General features: G+C 41.2%; 1 protein-coding gene across 1 annotated transcript in view; it reads left to right on the top strand.

Annotated features, from left to right (window-relative positions):
• Nucleotides 1-21,719, top strand: part of LOC311109869 (uncharacterized protein) — a 75,099-nt gene that overhangs the window by 1,495 nt on the left and 51,885 nt on the right. Inside the window, exons 3-7 of the mRNA XM_084152883.1 lie at nt 5,573-5,860; nt 6,007-6,273; nt 6,553-6,822; nt 6,973-7,050; nt 7,381-7,407. Coding sequence (XP_084009009.1) covers nt 5,573-5,860; nt 6,007-6,273; nt 6,553-6,822; nt 6,973-7,050; nt 7,381-7,407 — 930 coding nt within the window. The remainder of the gene's footprint in view (nt 1-5,572; nt 5,861-6,006; nt 6,274-6,552; nt 6,823-6,972; nt 7,051-7,380; nt 7,408-21,719) is intronic.

The raw sequence follows: 21,719 nt of genomic DNA, 5'->3' as shown, positions 1-21,719 counted from the left end.
ATAAAGACCATAGGCAGCTCGAGAGTTTCAAGTTTGGAGAAGCTTTCAATGTATCCTACCATTTCAACCTATCTGCGTGCCAGTTGTTATAATTTTTTATTTGCACATTTTGATGCAATGGTTTCATTTCAATAATAACGTTTGTGTTTCTCAAAAGTATTGCCACGTGGTAAATGATAAAAATCTCAATTAAATGATACAAATCTAAAAGTTAAAATTCAACTAAATGCAAGAGCACCAGCCTTTGCCATATGGACACATTGATCCATTGGCTGCTACATTATCAGGACAGGAAACCACACACATGCTCACAAGGAGCGCTCCAAACAAAATACAATGAAACATTTGACAAAACTCCTAAATTATGGTTATGAAATAAACCAAAACGTGTTTCTCACAAGTGTAGCAGGTTGTGAACTTAGCAAACACCGTTTCCACTCCGAGAATGAGAACGGTAAATGACTGTTATTCATGCGTTAACAGTAATGAATGTAACCAAATAACGTGGATAAACGGTACATTTACTAGACCTACTAGTTACATGTGTAATGAGGAATTGATAAAAATAAACAATCAAAGGGCAAATAATTCACACAATGTAACAATGAATGTGCAAGAATTGTCTGGAGATTGCCAAGCACATTCTGGAGAGCTGAGTGCATGCATTCTGGAGAAAGACACCCATATCTTCAGCACACACCCCTCCCCTTCTTCTTGTCTCAACATTTCATACTGAAAAAAATATAAACGCAACATGCAACAATTTCAAAGATTTTACTGAGTTACAGTTCATATAAGGAAATAAGTCAATTGAAATAAATGAATTAGGCCTTAATAGATGGATTTCACATGACTGGGCAGCCAGGCCCACCCACTGGGGATCCAGGCCCAGCCAATCAGAATGAGTTTTTCCCAACAAAAGGGCTTTATTACAGACAGAAATACTCCTCAGCACTCCCCTTCAGACGATCCCGTAGGTGAAGAAGCCGGATGTGGCGGTCCTGGGCTGGCGTGGTTATACATGGTCTGTGGTTGTGAGGCCAGTTGGACGTACTGCCAAATTCTCTAAAACAATGTTGGCGACAGCTTATGGTAGAGAAATTAACATTAAAATATCTAGCAACAGCTCTCGTGGACGTTCCTGCAGTCAGCATGCCAATTGCACGCTCCCTCAAAACTTGAGACATCTGTGGCATTGTGTTGTGTGACAAAACTGCACATTTTAAAGTGGCCTTTTATTGACTCCAGCACAAGGTGCACCTATGTAATGATAGTGCTGTTTAATCAGCTTCTTGATATGCCACACCTGTCAGGTAGATGGATTATATTGGCAAAGGAGAAATGCTCACTATCAGGGATGTAAACAAATTTGTGCACATCATTTGAGAGAAATAAGCTTTTTGTGCATATGGAACATTTCTGGGATTTGTTATGTCAGCTCATGAAACATATGACCAACACTTTACATGTTGCGTTCATATTTTGTTTCAGTGTAAATTATTCTGAAGACACATTATCTTCACACATTTTAGAAGATGTATTTCACTGACAGCCGCAACTCAATAATCAGCTAGGCATATTGCCACATGTGCTGCCCAAATTGCAGGCTTCCCAAATAGGCATCGATTTGTGATTTGGAACAATCCACATTTTCCTTTCTAATTCGCAAGTGCCTGAAACCAGAGATCTGTATATATATGGTCCTCTGTAGCTCAGCTGGTCGACCACGGCGCTTGTAACGCCAAGGTAGTGGGTTCGATCCCCAGGACCACCCATACACAAAAATAGAAAAAAAAATGTATGCACACATGACTGTAAGTCGCTTTGGATAAAAGTGTCTGCTAAATGGCATATTATAATGACGAGATGCTCAGTTCTCCGCCCTAATAATGTGAGTCGTTGTCCCAAAGTCGGGAATGCAGGAGACAAGGTCTGCATATTATGCCCATAGAAACGCATTGGGTTTATTTCAGGACAGATTTTTGCGAGAGTGCGAAACAGCGCCCCTCTGTTTACTAAATGTAGCCCATGTATCTGATTCTGTCTGGCCAGAAATAGTATGACATGCCATACTCCTTTTGTCCAGACAGCATTAGACACATGGTCTACACTTACGGAGACAGAGGGGCGCTGCTTTGCTCGCTCGGATGCTTTATCTGAGATTGATGCGTCTTTCTGTCGGCACGCATCTCGGTCAAATAAATGATCAATAGTTCCATATTTTATTTGGATAGGCAAGGAGGTTCGGTAGTGCATAACGCCGACCCTGCTTTATGCGCAAATATTGATATAATAGCCATCATATCGAAGTAAACTTATAGTCACACGATGATATGGTATGGGTCTCACTATGACTCGTCAGGAAACCATGCAGTTTATTAGGGTACAGATGAAATAAGTTATGGTGAACTTCACAGGGTGGTGAAGTGCACTGTGATCTTGATGCTCCTGTCCAATAAATATAGAAGGTCTTATTCTGGTGACATGATGATCGATGCTTGACTGCCATTTGATAAATACAAATATTCTCGCTCTTATCCATGATAATCTCATAATGTAGATATCTTATCCTCACTGTAGCTGCGAGCTGTTGGCTTGAGCGCAAGTGCCAAGACCAGAGTATGCATTTTGCTATTCAATGCAACAGGTTTTGTGACAAAACTATCAGTAGATTTTAAAATGTGATGGAACACATTGAACTTGAGATTTTTATTTGGTATATGAAAACTGAAGCGAAAAAATACATTTTGTGTGCACTATGTCATGACGCACTGATTTTTATCCGCAACAAGTCTGTTGGGTGGAAACTCACCACTGGTTGGAAAATGCGCACATTTTCTTAATGTGGATTTTAGAATATTCACTTGAAAATCTGTCGCCAATTGGCTGGAAACCTAGCTCCTAACCAAGTTTCCATCTAACCTTTTTATGCAGTGAAGTATATAATGACAGGCCTGATGGAAACATAATTTGTTTGGGGTAAACTTTCCAAATGTCGACAAAACAAAATACTATAGACAAGGTGGGATCTTTTTGTGTTTGTAACATTTATTATGCGAGAAATGGTGGTGGAAATGCTTTTATGCACAAATATTGATATAATAACCATCATATCGAAGTAAACATGGAGTCACGCGATGACATGTTGTGTGGTCCTCCCACTACGACTGCAGTTCATTAGGCTACAGATGAAATAAGTTATGATGAACTTCACAGGGTGGTGAAAGTGCAAGGTGATGAGCTTAATGCTACTTTCAAATAAATATTGAGGGTCTTATTCTGGTGACATGATGATCGATGCTTTGCTGCCGTTTGACAAATACAAATAATATCGCTGTTATCCATAATGATGTCATAATGTAGATAGTTTACCCCCACAGGTTTTGGCTGGAGTGTATGTGCGAAGACCAGAGTGGGCAAACATTTAGCTATATAACGCAACCGTGTTTATGACAAACCATCAAGGAGGGTTCGTGCTGATTGAATGGAGATTGTGACAGCCGGTTAAATGGCGTTCCTTTACAAGGCAAGAACAAGATGTATGTCAAGAGAAGTGCAGTATTATCATAAGGAGATTTATACTTGGAATACGGAGGAGGAATGGAGGGAAAAAGAGAGGCAGAGGAGGTCTAAGAGAGAGAGGGAGGAGGAAGAGGGTGAGCTGGAGTCGGTTAAAAATGGTGAATAGAAGGGAGATGGTTTGTTAAAGGGGAATGGTAGAAAGTATAGGAGTGAGTTGAAGACAGTAGGAGAAATGGAAGTGAATGAGGGCGAAGTATCGGAAGTGGTAGGTGTGGTGAAGTTCTCGGAGCCCGAGGGTCAGGATAAAGATGAGTCTGTGACAGTAGGAGTGAACATTTTGGAAAAAGTGGACCCTTGCCTTTTGGCTGATCCATTTGTGGTTTCAGGGTGGGTGAAAACAGAGTTATGTGCTGTGGAATCAGTGAGGGTAACCAGAAGTGGTCTTGTGATAATTATTTGTGTTTCTGCTGGTCAGAGGAAGCAGGCACTCCGCATTAAACGAATGGGTGCAAGAGATGTGAATTGTTTTGCGCTCAAGAAAAGGGCGCCATTGAAAGAAGTGATTACCTCGTTAGCAGTAAATGTACAAGCTGACCAACTGAAGGGGAAGATTCCCGGTGTTTGTGATGCTCGTCGTTTGGTGCAACGCAGACAGGGTGGCATGAGTGGTGAAACAGAGTCATTGTCTGTTCTTTTGAGTTTTGATGTTGAGTCTTTGCCCGACAAAGTGATGTTAGGATATATAAGTTATCCTGTACAAGCTTTTGTGCCGAATACATTACGTTGATACAGGTGTCAAGCTTATGGGCATGTGGCAGCAGAATGTAGGAGGGAGGTTCCTAGGTATGAGAAGTGTGCAGAAGGGCATGAGACAAAGGAATGTGTAGCATTGGGGAAAGTAGTGGTATGTGTTAATTGTAGGGTTGCCCATGTGGCTGGGGATCAGAAATGTCCCATGCGAGAGAGGCAGGTTGAGGTTTCCAGGGTTAGAGTAGTGCAGAAGTTGTCATATGCTGAGGCAGTGAAGAAAGTAGAGGAAGATGGGTCAAGGGGGAGGGATAGTGAGAGGAGTGGTGTGAGTAGTGATCTGTACCAGTACAGAGGGATAAACCAACAAGTGATATATGTTTCAGTAAGATTGGATTTTTAGCATTTATAGCAATGGTTATTAACTGTACTGAAGGGATGGAACGTAAGTCACAGAACATTTGGGTTGTGTTGGCAGCTGCGGAGAGGTATTTGGGTGTGCGAGACTTGACATCAGAAGAGTTACAGGGTGTTAAGTGGTGGTGTTCTATGCTTTCAGGTTGTTGGCCTGAGTTAGTACTAAATAGATTGAAATAGTGGAGTTATTTGTTTGTGAGTGTAGTGTTAGATGGTAGGGTATTTCTTTATTTCTTTATTTTTTCAAACAAAGTATAAGGGAGTTGTACTCCAGTCTAGTTGGTGGCGGTAATGCAACATTTACTGGATGCCAACCGCCGTTAAAACTCATTGAAGAAGAAGATAAACCATCAGTAGAGTGTAAAATGCGATGGAAACTTAAAATACTAATTGTATTTTTCATTCGGTACATTCAGGAATTTAACGACACAAGTTATTTCTATGTGGACTATGTCATCATGCACAGCCTTTTATCCACAAAAAGTCAGTTTGATGGAAAAAATCTCTCTACTGGGAAAATGTGTTTTATTCAGATTTTTGAATATTTGCATGAAAATCTGTCGCAAATTGGATGGAAACCTAGCTGGTGATATAAAAGTGGACAGCCTCAGAGGCAGGGTGTAGACAAAGACTTTCATCTATGGTGTAGCGTAGATACATTTCCGCTCCAGTGGTGGTGGTGAGGAGGGAAATACTATCAAAGTGGGCAGACTACATAGACCAGATACTCCCAGCAAGCAGAATTCTAGACATAAAAAGTAAAAGTTCATAATAATGTCAGTTCAATGTCAATAGGGTTAGGACTACATATTTATACCCTAACCATAATGTGTTACCCTGGATACATTGATACTATCTTACATGTATGAAATGTCTGCTTTTCCAGATGATCTTTATCATAAAGTGGGAGGTGAGCTCGTGTTGAAGCCAGACAAGTCCACAGTGCCTGGCCCCATCACAATCATCCTATGGAAGCATGGGAAGAACAAGGTGGTAGAGTGGGACAAGGATTTTGGTGGTCTGGAAATCTATGCTGCCTTCAAAGAGCGCACATCCCTGAACCTGACTACTGGAGAGCTGAGAATCAGTGGATTGACGAAAACAGACAGTGGAATTTATTCTGTGGAGTTCAACGACAAACAGCTTGACAAGACATATACACTGTCTGTTATCAGTAAGTGTTTCTGTGTGTGTGTGTGTGTGTGTGTGTGTGTGCATACATATGTGTGTGTGTATGTGTGGTCGTGTAGAAACAGCAGGTTATGCAGTACCTCACAAGCATTTCCCCAAATTATTCCTGTTTCTTTCCTCTATTTACAGAGGCAGTCCCTAAACCCACAATCACTTCTTCCTGTAACACCAACAAAACCATCTGCACTCTGACCTGTGAAGGCGACACCACTGATGCTGAACCCATCACCTACAGCTGGAAAGTGGGAGAGGGGACGTGGGAGGTCTTAGATAAACAGAGGGTTGTCTCTAAAAGCGACACTGGCAAATCAACCAACAGTTACAAGTACATCTGCAAGCTGAATAACTCTGTTAGTGGGGAAGCCAGTGAGCCAGTTGGAGAGGTGTTTGACCCAAGTGAGTGAACACTCATAAGTATGCTACAGTCTTATGTATTGATATGTCAGTAACACTGCTAGTGTTGTAGGACATTTTGAATGCTGCGCTATGTTGAAAACAGACAGTGGGGTTTATACTGTGGAGTTCAACAGCAAATTGCTTGAGAGGACATATACATTATGTTATCAGTAATTGTTTCTGTCTGTCTGTGTGCCTCTATATTAAATAACAGATTATTCAGTGCCTCACAAGCTTTTCTTCCTGCTTTGTCTTTGTCTCTCTCTCCTGGATTTACAGAGGCTGTCCCTAAACCCACAATCACTTCTTCCTGTAACTCCAACAAAACCTCCTGCACTCTGACCTGTAAAGGCGACGCCACTGGTGCTGAACCCGTCACCTACAGCTGGAAAGTGGGAGAGGGGGCGTGGGAGGTCATAGGAAAACATCTCACTGTCTCTAAGAGCGACACTGGCAAATCAACCAACAGTTACAAGTACTTCTGCAAGCTGAAGAACTCTGCTGGGGAAGGGGAAGCCAGTGAGCCAGTTGGACAGGTGTTTGGCCCAGGTGAGTGGACACTCATAAGTGTGTTACAGTCTTATGTATTGCTATGTTAGTAACACTTCTAGTGTTGTAGGACATTTTGAATGCTGCACTATGTTGAATTCCTGATCAACTCCTGTCAGAGTATCAATACAAAATGTGTTTTCATTTCAGAGCCTTCTGAAGTTGGTGTTGGTGGTGTTGTTGCTGGTGTTGTCGTTACCATATTAGTACTTGTCGCCACTATAATAGGTAAGAACAGCACCTCTATAGTAACAGAGCACTGTACATGTACATATTTATGAAGCACAGATTGACATAACAGCAGCAACAACAGTGAGCTATACCCCCTGAAGGGGATACCTGTTCTACCTGTATTTACAGTAGTGTTCAGGTGTGCAGGTACTGTATGCAGGTTGTTTTACTGTATGCAAGTTGTTTATCGGTGCTCTCAGAAAAGATGTCTTCTTATTGCAGCTTAAGCATGTAAATGTGGGTGAAGTCAAACTCAATAGCTGACAGAATATTAATGCAGACTTGTACTTTAAGAAGTTCTAAATTATTTGTATTTTTACTCCCCAGTTTGGTTGGTGTGGAAGAAAAAAAACGGTAGGATGATTCTCTGTCTCTTCCTGGTTCAACTCTTCATACTCACTGATTTACCAAAATGTTACACAATGTGCATTTCATTTGAATGAAAGTGTCTTAATAATTTCTTACATGTGTGTGTCTCTTATTCATCTCAGGATATCCTCAAGACACCTGGATTGACTTTTTGAGAAAGTTTTGTGGTGGAATGTGTGGCAAGTATTACCCTAACTTGACTCAGATCCCTATTCAACCTGCTAACTGGGTCCCCAAAGTAATACAAATACAAGATAATTCACTATATACAGTTGAAGTCGGAAGTTTACATACACTTAGGTTGGAGTCATTAAAACTTGTTTTTCAACCACTCCACAAATGTCTTGTTAACAAACTATAGTTTTGGCAAGTCGGTTAGGACATCTACTTTGTGCATGACACAAGTAATTTTTCCAACAATTGTTTACAGACAGATTATTTCACTTATAATTCACTGTATCACTATTCCAGTGGGTCAGAAGTTTACATACACTAAGTTGACTGTGCCTTTAAACAGCTTGGAAAATTCCAGAAAATGATGTCATGGCTTTAGAAGCTTCTGATAGGCTAATTGACATCATTTGAGTCAATTAGAGGTGTACCTGTGGATGTATTTCAAGGCCTACCTTCAAATTCAGTGCCTCTTTGCTTGATATCCAGCCAAGACCTCAGTCTGGTTCAACCTTGGGAGCAATTTCCAAACACCTGAAGGTACCACGTTCATCTGTACAAACAATAGTACGCAAGTATAAACACCATGGGACCACGCAGCCGTCATACCGCTCAGGAAGGAGACGCGTTCTGTCTCCTAGAGATGAAAGTACTTTGGTGCGAAAAGTGCAAATCAATCCCAGAACAACAGCAAAGGACCCTGTGAAGATGCTGGAAGAAACAGGGACAGAAGTATCTATATCCACAGTAAAACGAGTCCTATATCGACATAACCTGAAAAGCCGCTCAGCAAGGAAGAAGCCACTGCTCCAAAACCGCCATAAAAAAGCCAGACTACGGTTTGCAACTGCACATGGGGACAAACATCATACTTTTTGGAGAAATGTCCTCTGGTCTGATGAAACAAAAATATAACTGTTTGCCCATAATGACCATTGTTATGTTTGGAGGAAAAAGGGGGTGGCTTGCAAGCCGAAGAACACCATCCCAACCGTGAAGCACGGGGGTGGCAGCATCATGCTGTGGGGGTGCTTTGCTGCAGGAGGGACTGGTGCACTTCACGAAATAGATGGCATCATGAGGAAGGAAAATTATGTGGATATATTGAAGCAACATTTTAAGACATCAGTCAGGAAGTTAAAGCTTGGTCGCAAATGGGTCTTCCAAATGGACAATGACCCCAAGCATTATTCCAAAGCCCTGACCTCAATCCTATAGAACATTTGTGGGCAGAACTGAAAAAGCGTATGCGATCAAGGAGGCCTACAATCCTGACTCAGTTACACCAGCTCTGTCAGGAGGAATGGGCCAAAATTCACCCAATTTATTGTGTGAAGCTTGTGGAAGGCTACCCGAAACGTTTGACCCAAGTTTAACAATTTAAAGGCAATGCTACCAAATACTAATTGAGTGTATGTAAACTTCTGACCCACTGGGAATGTGATGAAAGAAATAAAAGCTGAAAGAAATCATTCTCTCTACTATTATTCTGACATTTCACAATCTTAAAATAAAGTGGTGATCCTAACTTACCTAAGACAGGGAATTAAATGTCAGGAATTGTGAAAAACTGAGTTGAAATGTATTTGGCTAAGGTGTATGTAAACTTCCGACTTCAACTCTATACATACAGTATCTCCATTCACTGCACTCACAGCACAGGACAGCAGTGTTGTTTTTGTCTCATCCCAGCAATAAAGAAACCTGTTGTAATCTAATTAGGGACCTTTACTCACTAATATGTGTGTGTGTGTGTGTGTGTGTGTGTGTGTGTGTGTGTGTGTGTGTGTGTGTGTGTGTGTGCACGCTCGCAGTGGTGGCAAAAGTACTCAATTGTCATACTTGAGTAAAAGTAAAGATACCTTAATAGAAAAGGACTCAAGTAAAAGTCACTCAGTAAAATAGTACTTGAGTAAAAGTCTAAAAGTATCTGGTTTTAAATGTACTTAAATACAGTGGTGAAAAAAGTGCTCATTTGTCTTACTTGAGTAAAAGTAAATGCTATACATCAAATTCCTTATTTGAAGCAAACCAGACCAGACGGCACAGTTTTCTTGTTAACTTTTTACGGACAGACAGGCATCATTTACAAATGCAGTATTTGTGTTTAGTGAGTCCGCCAGATCAGAGGCAGTAGGGATGACAACACATTATATTGATAGGTGCGTGGATTGGACCATATTGCTGTCCAGCGTGAGCATTCTAAATGTAACGAGTACTTTTGGGTGTCAGGGAAAATGTATGGAGTAAAAAGTACATTATTTTCTTTAGGAATGTAGTGAAGTAAAAGTAAAAATTGTCAAAAATATGAATAGTCAAGTACAGACACAATGTTTTTTAAAGAAAAGTATGAAAAATGAACAAGAAAGTGTGTGTCATCATAACCTAATGCAAACTTAAAAGACAGTAGGTGCCTAAATATGAAATATTTTACAGAAAATAATGCACTGACTATTATGTGACTAAAATGGGACTAAGGGAGTGGAAGCCATTATGTTCATGATGGAAGTTAAGTTAGAGGTTTGTTTGAACTATTTAATAAAACAAAAGAAAGTTACAATGACTCAAATGACTGACTAAAACTAGACTAGAATCGTCCAGAGTCGACTGATGATAACTAAAATCAAGGATTAAATGACTTAAATGGGACTAGGATTAAATATATTTTAGTCATAAAGACTAAAACTAAATTAACACTGCCACTAAAACAGGTAGTAACACTAACACACCTTTTTACATGGTACTTCTATGAGGCCATTTTGACAATGCAGATATGTGGAGATGTTGCCAGAAATGTGTTTCTCATATTATTTGTGGTGGCATTTATTTGAAGAATATGTTTTTGTGACATGTAAACTTACATACAGTTTGAAAAGTTGATGATTATTCGTGTGAGTTTAAAGTTAGCAGTGTGTGTGCTAGCATATATAAAATGTGTACGATGCAGTTGCAATCTGCAAAGATGAGTCAAAGCCTGAGGGTAAGACACAGTGGCATTCACCAGGAATTCTGCAATTTAGCATCCTTTCCATTGTCATCCAGAAGTGAACACAACAAATACTAATGTGGTCTGTGTATGAGAATGTTAACCTAAACTTTTCTCTCTTCTCTTCTCCTCAACTCAAGGCAGTGATGGAGTCCAGCCAGAACAAGGCAAGTCATCCAGTTAATTTCAGACTGTATAAACAGAAGTAACTTATTTAAAGGTGGACTATACAGAAATCACTCCTCCATTTCCTGGTTGATAAAATTCTAATAGTTTACCTCATTTCAGTTTCTGTGAAAAAACAAGCAGTCATTGTGTAGAGAATCATTGTACCATCTAATCATTGTACCATTCCATAACCAAAAATATTGTATTTTCAGCTGTTTGCAGCTGGTGTACAAAACCGGAAGCATAGAAATAGCACACATAGAACAGATCTACTGCTTCTTAGACTTGCTTTCAATGGGAATTAAAGATCTATAACAGTTCTATGTGAATTTGGTTGGGTCGCCCAAAAAGTACCATATTGTACCTTTAAGTAGAATTTGATACAGTAGGAGAGAGGCTGTAGTTGATGTTTTCCTTCTGTGTGATTCTGCAGGGGTTATGTTAACGGCCAACCCCAAAACAGGGGAATACGACAATGACAAAGCTGTAAAGGGGCAGGAGAATGGAGGTGTGTATGAAACTTAAGCAGATAGTTTACCCGGTAACAGAGTGCTCTGGCAGTTACAGTGAACTCCAACCATATTTGTCCTGATGATTTGGTTCCTGTAACATTATACTGTGTATTATAAGGATAGAGGGTTCATCTAGAAGAGGGGTGTCAAACTCATTAAATGAAGGGCTTAGTGTCTGAGGGTTTTTGGTTTTCCTTTCAATTAAGACCTAGACAACCAGGTGAGGGGAGTTCTTTACTAATAAGTTACCTTAATTCATCAATCAAGTACAAGGGAGGAGTGAAAACCCGCAGACACTCGGCCCTCCATGGAATGAGTTTGACACGTGATCTAGAGGGTTACTAGAAATGATCTCATTAGAACAAGTTTGTCCTTCTGTTCTCATTAGCAGATGAACCCAGTGGATCCAACAGTCCTAAAGATGAGTCAAAGCCTGAGGGTAAGACACAGTGGCATTCACCTGGAATTCTGCCATCTACTATGTTGTTGTTTACCTTGAGGATTGGTAGAGCCAGTTTGTGGTCCAGGATAGACAATCTAGGGAATCCCTGTACTGTTTGATTGTTGTAGCTTGTAAGGGTGTGAAGGGATGACCAGGGATGTGTGTGTTAGCTTGCGTGCTGACCTGCATGTGCGTGCGTGCTTACGTGTGTGTGTGTGTGTGGTTAAGTCCAACTCTTCTGTTGTGTGTTTTCTTGCCAGAACATCATCTGAATCTGTTGAGGGCGGCTGACGACAGCTAGTAAAGAATCCAGTGTTTTAGGATGGTAAGTATAAGTCTGAGAAAGACACTAACCACAAGATTTATTAACAAAGCATTTGGAAGTGCTCACATTGTTATTACATTGTTATTATGTTTGTGATGATAGGAATACCTGGAATAGTATAACAGCAATTCTTCTACACCCCCCCCCCCCCCCCCCCCCCCATATTTATTTATTTTATATATATATATATATATATATACACTGCTCAAAAAAATAAAAAAATAAAGGGAACACTAAAATAACACATCCTAGATCTGAATGAATGAAATAATCTTATTAAATACTTTTTTCTTAACATAGTTGAATGTGCTGACAACAAAATCACACAAAAGTTATCAATGGAAATCAAATGTATCAACCCATGGAGGTCTGGATTTGGAGTCACACTCAAAATTAAAGTGGAAAACCACACTACAGGCTGATCCAACTTTGATGTAATGTCCTTAAAACAAGTCAAAATGAGGCTCAGTAGTGTGTGTGGCCTCCACGTGCCTGTATGACCTCCCTACAACGCCTGGGCATGCTCCTGATGAGGTGGTGGATGGTCTCCTGAGGGATCTCCTCCCAGACCTAGACTAAAGCATCCGCCAACTCCTGGACAGTCTGTGGTGCAACGTGGCGTTGGTGGATGGAGCGAGACATGATGTCCCAGATGTGCTTAATTGGATTCAGGTCTGGGGAACGGGCGGGCCAGTCCATAGCATCAATGCCTTCCTCTTGCAGGAACTGCTGACACACTCCAGCCACATGAGGTCTAGCATTGTCTTGCATTAGGAGGAACCCAGGGCCAACCGCACCAGCATATGGTCTCACAAGGGGTCTGAGATCTCATCTCAGTACCTAATGGCAGTCAGGCTACCTCTGGCGAGCACATGGAGGGCTGTGCGGCCCCCCAAATAAATGCCACCCCACACCATGACTGACCCACCGCCAAACCGGTCATGCTGGAGGATGTTGCAGGCAGCAGAACGTTCTCCACGGCATCTCCAGACTCTGTCACGTCTGTCACATGTGCTCAGTGTGAACCTGCTTTCATCTGTGAAGAGCACAGGGCGCCAGTGGCGAATTTGCCAATCTTGGTGTTCTCTGGCAAATGCCAAACGTCCTGCACAGTGTTGGGCTGTAAGCACAACCCCCACCTGTGGACGTCGGGCCCTCATACCACCCTCATGGAGTCTGTTTCTGACCGTTTGAGCAGACACATGCACATTTGTGGCCTGCTGGAGGTCATTTTTCAGGGCTCTGGCAGTGCTCCTCCTGCTCCTCCTTGCACAATGGCGGAGTTAGCGGTCCTGCTGCTGGGTTGTTGCCCTCCTACGGCCTCCTCCATGTCTCCTGATGTACTGGCCTGTCTCCTGGTAGCGCCTCCATGCTCTGGACACTACGCTGACAGACACAGCAAACCTTCTTGCCACAGCTCGCATTGATGTGCCATCCTGGATGAGCTGCACTACCTGAGCCACTTGTGTGGGTTGTAGACTCCGTCTCATGCTACCACTAGAGTGAAAGCACCGCCAGCATTCAAAAGTGACCAAAACATCAGCCAGGAAGCATAGGAACTGAGAAGGTCTGTGGTCACCACCTGCAGAACCACTCCTTTATTGGGGGTGTCTTGCTAATTGCCTATAATTTCCACCTGTTGTCTATTCCATTTGCACAACAGCATGTGACATTTATTGTCAATCAGTGTTGCTTCCTAAGTGGACAGTTTGATTTCACAGAAGTGTGATTGACTTGGAGTTACGTTGTGTTGTTTAAGTGTTCCCTTTATTTTTTTGAGCAGTGTATATATATATATATATATATATATATATATATATATATATATATATATATATACAGTATATACAACAACAAAAAAACTTTACTACCACTGTCTTTTGTCTAAACTAACACCTGACTTATTTCACCTGCTAGCACTGACTTGTTAAAAATACGTATTGTGATCAAGATGTAGTTGTCCCTGATTGCACTGACTTTGCTCACAGATGCTTGTTTAAAGAAATGTACTTACTGTGATCGATATGTGGTTGTCCCACTGGCTATCCTAAGTTGAATGCACCAATTTGTAAGTCACTCTGGATAAAAGCGTCTGCTAAATTACTTAAATGTAAATGATGATCAACATGTGGTATTTTTCTTTTAATTTGGATGCAATGAAAGACACACATTGAACAAGTCAGATTGGTGTATTCTTAAAGGAAAGGAATAGCACCTGTTGTTGCATTTATAACATAAGACCAAGAGTTTTTCCTGACCATGTGACCTGACCAGGGAAAAACTCCTGGTCCTAGTCATTAGTAATGTTTTGTCTGATGAGCTCTGATCTCTATTGCTTCCTTCCAGGTGGTGGTCTTCCTGGTGGTGAACTGGGGACCACAAAAATGGGGTTTGAAGGCTCTCAGTACATGCCTCCATGTCTGTTACATTGAGACAAATGACCAAGAAGAGAGAAACTGTTGATGTTTTCGATTAACTATAAAATGAAGGAAAACAACAGGCAAACACTGCACAAAGTAACTTTCCTTCAATCAGATAAATCTAAAGTGCTGGAGTACAGAGCCAAAGCAATCAAAAAATGTGTCACAATCCCAATACTTTTGGAGCTCAATGTATAATGTGATGAGTTGTGTGCTTTATGAATTTACAGTACTTCAGAAATATGAGGGCAATATTTGTATCAGAACATTTTTGATGATGGACAAAAACGAGATTATCTTATACTTTGAGGTAAATAGCTTTGGATTCTTACCCTTTCTCATTATTCATGACTCGTCTTTACAAATCTAAATCAATTTGTGCATATTGTTTTTGTTGTTTGAAGCCATAGTATCCAATCACTTTGTGGTTGTATGATACATTTTCAGGTATTTTCCCCAGAGCGCTTTATGCCAACCCATTCCACTTTCTGTTTTTAATCGCATCTTGTGAATTTCTTATAATTTAATAATTCTTCAAGCCTTCACTTGACTTAAGTCAAGGAATTTGTACAGGTTGTTATTGTTATAGTTATTTTTCTCAGAGTATTTTATGCCAACCCCCACACTAGGCAAAGTATACTGTAGGGAGAGAGTGTTGGTTGAGAGGAACCAGGCCTGAGAGGTAGAGCTCATCCTCATCTGCCTTGTAAAGAGAGAGAGATTTATTTATTTTTTTACTTGATTGGTGAAAGCAATACAGAGGAAGCTCCATTTAGGTCTGGGTTCAGCCATCACCAACATACTGTACGTATCCCTATCTGACTAGTTGACACTAGACTTAGAGATCAGTCTCTTTGCATGCACTGGATGACTTCTCAGCCAGGTTCACTAAACGGATCACACCACAGGACTGACGATTCCTAAATCCTTCCTCCCGAGACATGCTGCTGTGCAAAACAAATGTACTTCAAAGCGCAGTGTGACATCTATCTGCAACGATTGAATTCCGGCCTGTATATACTGCCAATTCAATGTGAATTTGAGGTGTTTGATATTTATATATTTTCAATAAATTGATGAGTTCTATATTGGATTTTATTTGATTATTATGACCTCTGAAAGTTATAAGGCAGATTTGTTTAATAACCTGATTGGTGAAAGCCATTAACTCCACGTCACAAGGTGGCGCCAAAGTGTAATATACACGACTAGTCAGGGACTCTTCGGTAAAAGGGTGGAGAATCTGGGGGCTACATTGTAATAATTAAGAAATGTGTTGAGCATGTGATCTAGGATACATTGTAACAATTATATATATATAGTTGATCATTCTAACCATTAGCCAACCAATTCTTAGCCACATGACTGTGCAATTTCATTGTCAAGAAGTTCTCTAGTAGGAAGTTGACTTTCACTTCGACTTCTTAGGCTACGAAAAGGGAGCTTTCTCAGAAAGATCAACATGTAATGTAGCCTCGTAGGCTACTGAAATAGCAGCGACAAACAGATTTGACGAGTTATCATTGGTTGTGCATGGTTTTCTCATTCTAGTTTTTTATTAGGCTATTGTGTGCGCCTTACAACCAAGGTGCATATGTCAACAACAACAAACCACAGGAAAAACAACGTGTGTGCTACACAAGGCTCAAACGTTGAAAGCGTCGGGGTGAACTGAAACTTTGACAATGTAAAGTAGTCTACCTACCACCAACATAATCGTATGAAAGTGGTAAAAAAATACGCTTTCTTAGGCCTATCGATAAGAAAAACGACCACACCCTTTACTGCAGGCTACATCCACTGGACACAGACGTCAGTTCAACGTCTAGTCCAAGTTGGTTCGACGTAATTTCATTGAAATGACGTGGAAACAACGTTGATTCAACCAGTGTTTCCAGTGGGATAGCTAAGCAAGTGTGTGCCCAGTGGGACACCGTTAGATAGGCTTAGTGTGAGCTGGTTACCTAGAGGCCTAACCAAAGTAATGATCAAGAAGATATTTTGTTAATGAGGTATAACTAATCTGCAGGCCTTGTGTATACATGTATAGATACAGTATACTGTAGCTAAATCAAATAAAATCAAATGAAATTGTATTTGTCACGTACACATGTTTAGCAGATGTTATAGCGGGTGTAGCGAAATGCTTGTGCTTCTAACTCCGACAGTGCAGTAATATCTAACAAGTAATATAACAATTTCCCAACATATACCCAATACACACAAAACTAGTAAGGAATGGGATTTAAGAATATATACATATATGGACAAGCAATGACAGAGCGGCATGGACTAAGATACAGTAGAATGTTATAGAATAGAATGATGTATATACATATGAGATGAGTAGTGCAAGATATGTAAACATTATTAAAGTGACTAGTGTTCCATTTCTTAAAGTGTCCAGTGATTTCAATAGGCAGCAGCAGCCTCTAATGTGCTAGTGATGGCTATTTAACAGTCTGATGGCCTTGAGAGAGAAGCTGTTTTTCATTCTCTCGGTCCCAGCTTTGATGCACCTGTACTGACCTCGCCTTCTGGATGAAGGCGGGGTGAACAGGCAGTGGCTTGAGTGGTTGATGTCCTTGATGATCTTTTTGGCCTTCCTGTGACATCGGGTGCTGTATGTGTCTTGGAGGGCAGGTAGTTTGCCCCCGGTAATGCGTTCGGCAGACCGCACCACCCTCTGGAGAGCCCTGCGGTTGTGGGCAGTGCAGATGCCATACCAGGCGGTGATACAGCTCGACAGGATGCTCTCAATTGTGCATCTGTAAAAGTTTGTGAAGGTTTTAGGTACTAAGCCGAATTTCTTCAGCCTCCTGAGGTGAAGAGGCTCTGTTGCTGAGCTATAGTCAAAGTTGTACAAACTGGCGCCGACGAAGATGGCGGCCTCGCGACTAGCTCTTAGGAAACTGCAGTATTTTGTTTTTTATGTATTATTTTTTACATTATTAGTTCAGAAAGTGTTTTGCATCATTACATACAGCCGGGGAAAAACTATTGGATATCAGAGCGGTAACTCACCAGCATTACGACCAGGAATACAACTTTCCCGAAGCAGATCCTTTGTTTGCCCTCCCCAGGGCAACTGAACTGATTCCAGCGGCTGACCCAAAACATCGCCCGGCGGAGGAGAGGCACTCGGAGCGGCCTGCTGGTTCGACTTAGAAGGCGCGCACACATGAAAGTAATACTAAGTGTATGTTGTGTAGTAAGCTGTTAGTAGCCCATGTGCCTCACCCTAATAATTTGGTCCCTTTCCCCCTCATAACATAGGCTACTGTTCTGACTTGGTGGTGCACATGTAGGCTATAGCCTGTTTTAGAGAAATATCAGCGAATATTGTAAGAGCTTTCATTGTCTGCTTACTGTATCTCCCTGGCATATTAGATCATTTATGCAGCAGCATACAATACATTTTTGGACTTGAACAGGAAGGTGCCGCGGCGGTCCTTCTTGTGTGCAAATTTTGTCATGAAATTTGTCATCAAAGCCTGGCATTCTCTGGATTTTTGGTGCTTTCAAGACAACTGTGAACTCTGAAAAAAACAAGGTTGAATCATGACGTCAGTGATCTTCAGGTCGGAGCTCTAGAAAGATGACAGAGTTCCCGACTTGGAATTCCGAGTTGGATAACCATTCGAAACATATTTTCCCAGTCGGCTCCCAGTTGTCTTGAACTCACTGAAGTCTGCGATTTCCCAGTACCGAGTTTCCAGTTGTTTTTAACCCGGCAGAACTCATGCTGAATTGACAGCATGGCCAATGTATTCAACCTTTTCTGGCCCATTGTGTTGCGTGTGAATGTTTATCCTTTTAAGGTTGGAAAAGAGACCCTTAAACCCAGACTTGGACCACACACCCTCTCCACCAAATAGCAGGCAGGGGAAGCAAAATAGTGATTGCTTTGCAAGGCTTGCAGTTAACCACTGATTCCTTCCAAACCATTAATTGTTGAATTTGCGATTTCCAACTTGTTGTGTAATGTTTATGTCCAATGGCCGATGAGCACCGATACGTTTTATCTATAATTTATCTTCATATGACAAGGATTGAAAAGGATTTGCCAGTAGATTGTCGACGTGATTCATGATGATGACTGCTTGTCTAGCTCGCTAGCTAAGATTCTGAAAGTATGATGTTAACATGATCAGTCCAATCAAAGCTACGGTAGATATAACATGATTTGACGTCATTTTATCTGTGGCCAATGACCTTGAGCCTTCTTGGATGGGCACGTCTAATGTAAATCTATGGCAGCACTCAAGGGGGCTTGAACTTTCTAGCTCTCCCTGTATCTTTTGCGGTGATGTAGTGGCCCCATGATTGACGGAACACTGAGCCAATCACGGCGCAACTAGAGAAGATTACCAACCCCTACGCTCTGTATTTTCCGCTGGCAGCCCCTCCACCACAGAAAGCACTGATCTAGGCTGAAGCCTGCATTTTGGAGCTGCCGTACTCAAGAAAGCAAAAAAGAGACCGTGTTTGTATGCAGCTTTATTAACTCAATTTATAAAACAATTATATTGTTTGCAACTGATATGTGACACGTATTACTGGCAAAGTAACAAGGAGGCCTGCACACTGTTAAAGCTCCCAATTCACCGCTTTAATGACAACGTCTCGATACGAAACGGATCTTCCTCAGGTCATACAATCAAACTGAGTGCTCACATCCCAAAATATACATATTTCTACTCACATGACCATTAAGCACATGACGCAAAAAAACTATTTGTGTATCTCTAATAATCTGATATCAATGAGATGGGCACATGTAGTAGTTACAGACAATAGTATATATGTATAAAATGACCAAGGAGGAGACCTGGAAGGCAAGACAAATCAAAGTGACATATTCATGTAAGTAATGGTCTGATATCAAACTCTTGGTCCAGACCTTTAGGAGACATTGTACCCAATCCTAACAAGGATTGAAAAGGATTTGACAGTAGATTGTCGACGTGATTCATGATGATGACTGCTTGTCTAGCTTGCTAGCTAAGATTTTGAAAGTATGATGTTAACATGATCAGTCCAATCAAAGCAAAGATAGATATAACATGATTTGACGTCATTTTATCTGTGGCCAATCTTAGCTCACTGGTCACCATAGCAACACCCACCCGTAGTATGCGCTCCAGCAGGTATATCTCACTGGTCATCCCCAAAGCCAACACCTCCTTTGGCCGCCATTCCTTCCAGTTCTCTGCTGCCAATGACTGGAACGAACTGCAAAAATCTCTGAAGCTGGAGACTCTTATCTCCCTCACTAACTTTAGGCGTCAGTTGTCAGAGCAGCTTACCGATCACTGCACCTGTACACAGCCCATCTGTAATTAGCCCATCCAACTACCTCATCTCCATATTGTTATTTATTTTGCTAATTTGCACCCCAGTATCTCTATTTGCACATAATCTTTTGCACATCTATCATTCCAGTGTTAATACGAAATTGTAACTATTTTGCACTATGGCCTATTTATTGCCTTACCTCCATAATTTACTACATTCGCGCACACACTGTATATATATTTTCGCTTGTATTTTTGACTTTATGTTTTGTTTACCCCATATGTAACTCTTGTTGTTTTTATCGCACTGCTTTGCTTTATCTTAGATCTTAGAATAGTTAATGATACTATTCATGCAAGAGCACCCCTGGTGCCAAACACAGTTACAGTGGCTTGCGAAAGTATTCACCCCCCTTGGCATTTTTCCTGTTTTATTGCCTTACAACCTGGAATTAAAATTTGTATCATTTGATTTACACAACATGCCTACCACTTTGAAGATGCAAAATATTTTTGGGGGTGAAACAAACAAGAAATAAGACAGAAAAAACAGAAAACTTGAGCGTGCATAACTATTCACCCCCCCCCCCCCCCCCCCCCCCCCCCACAGTCAATACTTTGTAGAGCCACCTTTTGCAGCAATTACAGCTGCACGTCTCTTGGGGTATGTCTCTATAAGCTTGGCACATCTAGCCACTGGGATTTTTTTTACCATTCTTCAAGGCAAAACTGCTCCAGCTCCTTCAAGTTGGATATGTTCCGCTGGTGTACAGCAATCTTTAAGTCATACCACAGATTACCAATTGGATTGAGGTCTGGGCTTTGACTAGGCCATTCCAAGACATTTAAATGTTTCCCCTTAAGCCACTCGAGTGTTGCTTTAGCAGTATGCTTAGGGTCAATGTCCTGCTGGAAGATGAACCTCCGTCCCAGTCTCAAATCTCTGGAAGACTGAAACAGGTTTCCCTCAAGAATTTCCCTGTATTTAGCGCCATCCATCATTCCTTCAATTCCCAGTCCCTGCTGACGAAAAACATCCCCACAGCATGATACTGCCACCACCATGCTTCACTGTGGGGATGGTGTTCTCGGGGTGATGAGAGGTGTTGGGTTTGCGCCAGACATAGCGTTTTCCTTGATGGCCAAAAAGCTCAATTTTAGTCTCATCTGACCAGAGTACCTTCTTCCATATGTTTGGGGAGTCTCCCACATGCCTTTTGGCGAACACCAAACATGTTTGCTTATTTTTTTCTTTAAGCAATGGCTTTTTTCTGGCCACTCTTCCATAAAGCCCAGCTCTGTGGAGTGTACGGCTTAAAGTGGTCCTATGGACAGATACTCCAATCTCCGCTGTGAAGCTTTGCAGCTCCTTCAGGGTTATCTTTGGTCTCTTTGTTGCCTCTCTGATTAATGCCCTCCTTGCCTGGTCCGTGAGTTTTGGTGGGCATATTCTTTCCATTTTTTAATAATGGATTTAATGGTGCTCCGTGGGATGTTCAAAGTTTCTGATGTTTTTTTATAACCCAACCCTGATCTGTACTTCTCCACAACTTTGTCCCTGACCTGTTTGGAGAGCTCCTTGATCTTCATGGTGCCACTTGCTTGGTGGTGCCCCTTGCTTAGTAGTGTTGCAGACTCTGGGGCCTTTCAGAACAGGTGTATATATACTGAGATCATGTGACATATCATTTGACACTTAGATTGCACACATGTGGACTTAATTTAACTAATTATGTGACTTCTGAAGGTAATTGGTTGCACCAGATCTTATTTAGAGGCTTCATAGCAAAGGGGGTGAATACATATGCACGCATCACTTTTCCGTTATTTATTTTTTAGAATTCTTTGAAATAAGTAATTTTTTTCCTTTCACTTCACCAATTTGGACTAGTTTGTGTATGTCCATTACATGATATCCAATTTAAATTACAGATTGTAATGCAACAAAATAGGAAAAACGCCAAGGGGGTTGAATA

The sequence above is a fragment of the Coregonus lavaretus genome, assembly GCF_964263955.1.
Source record: "Coregonus lavaretus genome assembly, chromosome: 35".
Classification (NCBI taxonomy): Eukaryota; Metazoa; Chordata; class Actinopteri; order Salmoniformes; family Salmonidae; genus Coregonus; species Coregonus lavaretus.
The sequence above is the reverse complement of the archived record's forward strand: the minus strand, read 5'-3'. Positions and strand labels throughout refer to the sequence as shown.